The sequence below is a fragment of the Nestor notabilis genome, unplaced genomic scaffold (assembly GCF_000696875.1).
Source record: "Nestor notabilis isolate BGI_N333 unplaced genomic scaffold, ASM69687v1 scaffold14618, whole genome shotgun sequence".
NCBI classification, from domain to species: domain Eukaryota; kingdom Metazoa; phylum Chordata; class Aves; order Psittaciformes; family Psittacidae; genus Nestor; species Nestor notabilis.
The window spans coordinates 1-4,824 of NW_009938825.1; the positions used below are offsets into that span (position 1 = coordinate 1).

The following is a 4,824-nucleotide window of genomic DNA, read 5'->3' on the forward strand; positions in this document are numbered from 1 at the left end:
CGGGAGCGCGGATGGGTCGTGCCGGCGCGGCAGTGTGACAGCGATTGCGGAGCGGCACGGCGAGAGCTGGGGGGGCTCTGGGAAAGGCGGGGTAGGGGTTTGCTTGTGTCTCCCGGGAGTTCTCCCCCTCTGTAATTTGTACACCCCAGGATTTCTGCCTTTCGACAGCTTTTGAGCTTTCCGTTTACTTCTCAAATTGCGAAAGACAATAGATTGATACTTTCAATGACGGACAGTCAAATGGCGCAAAAAAGAAAGAGCAGGTTTTTAAATACCGGAGGCTATAGAAGGGGGAAAGATTAAGCATTCTGTCAGAAAGATTCAAAGATGTGCTCTGCTGCTGTAGTTATTGCTTATCCACAGTTCTCAAATAACTTAAAACAGTTCTGTGGCTTATCTGCTAACTAGAGACTTTTGCAACAACCCACATGGCCAAGATTTTCTATCCTATTGCATGTACCAAACTATTTCTTGACTGAAGAGTTTGCAGATACTGGGGACTTGGTGATGCTAAAAGAATTCAGTGCTCAAAAACTGATTTCCAAGAATTGTGTAGCTTTCAGCCACATCATTTACGTATGTAATTGTAGGTTGCAGTTGTTGCTTGTTGCTCCACAGTCATTTTAAATGGCATGTAAACTTAATTTGAATTACATCTGAAATACTCATAAAATCACCAGAATAGTCTCTTTAGTAACCTTCTGACTTTTCTTTGTACACTGATTCAAGAAAGCATCTTACCAGGTTTGTTAAAAGCAGACCTATTATTGCATTCTCTCCAGAGGTCTTAATGAAATAGCAGTCAAAGAAACAGTCAGGACTTCAACATGGCTTTCCATGCGGAGGGGCTGGTGGCCATAATTGTATTCTACCTGGCTATCCTGGCGGTTGGGATATGGGCTGCTTGGAAAACCAAGAACACTGGCAGCGAAGGAGATCGCAGCGAAGCTATTATAGTCGGTGGACGAGACATTGGCTTGCTAGTTGGTGGATTTACAATGACTGGTATGTAAAAAACACGTTTATTATCTTTTTTCCTAACCAACATATAACTTGTCAGTTTTCCATCTGAATGAAGAAGTGTAATCTTCACGTTGAACAATGCAAAATGGAAAAAATACATGTACTTTATTTTCCAGTTGCAATTAACATTGTTTAGTGAACAGCCAAATGTAGCATCTATGTAAATACGATAAATATTTTAAAATCATACGTGAAGAATATATTAAAATTCCTATTTATTGCTTCTATATTCCTCTATAGATCAACATGTTTGGGACAGAAGTATAGAATTTATATAGATAATAAGAAATTCAGTTTTAAAAGAGCTGTTATTGTTAAAGCTATCCAAAATGGTGAGTTATTTTTGTTTAATCTGAGTAAAACAAAGTTTATATGCAAAAAGATGGGGGGGAATGTCCAGCATCAATTAAGAATAAGTTTCTAAAAGAAAGTTGCATTAAATCTAAGCTTGTAATTCCACTGATTTCAGCAAACTTACATTGTGGATTGTCTTAGATTCTTCTGCAGCAGGTTGACAAAATCATACATTACTGTCAATAGTAGTATCAGTAAGAAAAGCCTGGGTGGAGGAAGAGTTCTTCACTAATTTTGTAAGCAGTGCTGTCTGGCTCCCACAGCCAGTAGAACCAGGTGTCTTACCTGGATAAATAAGAAATTCATAATATGATGCAAAATCTCAAGTCTTACAGCAAATATATGATATGGGGGAAAAAATGCAGTGTAATAAGAGTGAATTGGCCCACCATTTTTATTTATGCAATCTTTCCCCTTTTTTTAAATTAATTTATTTTAAGACCTATTCAGGCAAAGCCCTTTCAGTTTCCACGTTGGATTTACCAGGTTATATTTATGTTTTGCTGTTTTGCCCTGTTCTGGTTTTGCAATTATATAGTAAGGGAGAGACACATAAAAACTTGGGCCAGAATTCTGTGTTCTTTAACCAAGAGAATTTCCTATTTCCTGCAGGGGCATTTTGCTCATTTATAGATTGAATATTTGGATATAAAGTAAAGAATGTTTGTAAAAGTCAGTGAAGTTTGAATACAGGCAGACATTCTGCTTTTCACACTTTGCTATAATTTGCTGTATCACTTATCTATTGGCTATTGAAACATTAGATATGATAGCAAGAGCTGGTTTTATTGCTTTCTGCTGAATGAAATGTTTTCAAGAGCATTGTAACCAGAATATTTTGCAGAGAAATTGCTTGCCACAAAACTGTAACCATTAGATCAGGGAGCAGAGACAAAACAAGACATACCCCGCTCAAATGGTTATGACTAACGACTTTGCTTGCGGAAGAAGACACAAATGCTGGTCTCCTTAATTCTATTTTGCAGGAATATTTTTCGGAACAGCTGAAGCAGAGATGAGACGTGAACTGGGGCTTGCTATATTGCAAGCAGTTTCTGTAGCCACCACAATTCACACCCACTCATTCCACTTCCTGCAAGCTGTAGAGACAGTGTAGTAGATCATCCCTGTGGTGGAGTATCAGACTGATCCTAAAGCCTTTGGGCAGCTAAAACACTCATGGATTTTGTATCATCAGGGTTTGCACACTTTCTCACCTGTCCCTTCCTTAAATTGAGCAATTAAAGCTTGGCATGGCAAGTAAATTTGGTTTCAGGGAACCATGTCTGGCACACTGTCATATGTGGCACCTGGCTGCTGATTCAGGGGTTAGTCCGAGTTTTGTCTCATAGAGGGTGGTTGGAGAACTCAGTTTGTAAAGCCATAACTAAACAAATATGAAAGGAAGTCAATAAAAATCTGCAGTAATTTTTACTAAATGGTCACATTATTCAAGGGCATATTTGCTTCTTTAAAGATGATAGATGCTAATTTTGCATCTCATAACCATGGCTCCAGATATGTACGGCTAGTCCAACATCATCTTTGTATTTTTCAGTTTCAATTGTCTAAACATGAATTAAAAACCAAAGCCTTTTCCATTAAAGGAAACAAGAAATTCTTCAAGATCTCCAGAAAGGGTATCGTTCGTATGGACATGAAATATTTTTGGATATGAGATAAGGCCTAATTCTGTCTTTCTTGCCCGAGACAAATCCTACCATGTGCCATGGATACTGGCTACAAAAATGTGGTTAGTTTCTAGGGATACTTGGTGGGGAGGATGACAGAACTCAGACTATAAATTTAAATTAAAATTCAGAGCATAAGTGTTGTGACTTCATAGGGATGGACTCAAGATTCCAGAGTAATTGTAGTTGATTTTCTAAATGGCATTGAAAAACCTTAAACAAATGCACTGCCTATGAATAATGGCTATGGACGTATTAGGATATATACTATTAACCTGAAGAAGCAGCTGTATCAACTAGCTACTGAAATGGCTAACACAAAGCCTGTTGAAGGGTCTGTGTGTTGGCAATTATCAAAACAGACAGAATGAAAAGATTGAATAGGAAGCAGCTCATGCTAAAATGAGAAAACATAGTACCATAGTAGACATGCCTTTAACGTCTGTATCATTCTTATATAATTACAGTCAAAATGTTTCATCGAACATTAGCGTTCCTTAATTTCTGGGTGAAATTCTTTAGAAGTGGTATCTGAGACAAACTTGAGTCTATTCTGATTTCAATGATTGAGATTAAACCCCAAAAGAAGTATTTAAGGTGACATAATCAAATGCTTACAAACATGACCAAAAGGGTAATAATCTATTGATGTAATTTTTTCATGGATGGAGCTACATATCCTTCCACAAGGAAAAAAAAAATATATATAATTCTATTTTTTGTAATCATTAGGTCAAGATCTTCATTTTACAGATCTTGATGAGCTGATTCAATGATTTTACTGGTCAGAAAAAGGGATCATTCAAAAAGAAGTGCCAAAAAAATCTGATTTTCTAATATATACCTATATAGAAAGAACTCTGAAATTCATTTCTGTGTTATTCATACGAACTAGGAGCAGAACTGCACTCTGTACCTTCATTATTTTTCTGATCATTTTTTAGGGTACATGTTTTAAATGGATGTTGATATTTCCTGTATTTTTTTGGTCCTTCAGACAGCAGGCAAAGAGAAGATTAAAACAGATTACCACATCAGTGTTTCCATAGATTATTAAATTTTATATTCCTTTCGTCTGATTTAGACCAAAGCTAAAAAAAAAAAAAAAAAAAAAAAAGAAAAAAGAATTTTACCCAAAAAGGTATTAAACAAACTTTAAATTGTGGCTTAGCAAACTGAGGATCAAAAAATTAATATCTAAAGCTGAAATCCCATCTTATTATATCCCATTATTTCTTTTGTCATGTGTTTACTGATGCCAATGTACATGCTGACTACCCACTCACCCCCTCAGAAAAAGCCTTATAGCACCATCCAAGAGCTCTGGGGTCCTTGGCAGATGTTCCAAAACAGTCATGTGCACTGAAATATTGATAGGCAGCTATTTTTCAAATCCCAGTCAAGAAATCAAGAAATAAAATTGAAAATAAGTGCTAAATAATCCATTTCACCAACAATAAATGTCCTCAGGGAATTGCTCCTCTCCCCAGCCAGGGGAGAGCAATGTCCTCTGCAACATCGCACAGAAGGGAAGTGACTTGGTCTCCTCCAGAAGAAAATAAGGGAGCTAGGCATAGTGTCCACGTGCCCCTTGGAAAACACCCGCCACCTTAATAGCAACCCCAGGCAAATCGATGCCAGACCCTGAAGCCTTCTTTGCCACAACTGCAGCAATGTTGGACATCTGTCCTTGACTATGGGACAGTATTCCCTGTCTGGAAGTGGGTATTGTTCCTGCAGCATTCATGCTCATGCT

The 4,824-nt window shown here is 37.5% G+C and overlaps 1 protein-coding gene across 1 annotated transcript in view; it reads left to right on the forward strand.

Moving 5' to 3' along the window:
- Positions 1-827: 827 nt before the first annotated feature.
- Positions 828-4,824, forward strand: part of SLC5A7 (solute carrier family 5 (sodium/choline cotransporter), member 7) — a 21,117-nt gene continuing 17,120 nt past the window's right edge. The window contains exon 1 of the mRNA XM_010019548.1: positions 828-1,005. Within this exon, the coding sequence (XP_010017850.1) occupies positions 828-1,005 (178 nt within the window). The remainder of the gene's footprint in view (positions 1,006-4,824) is intronic.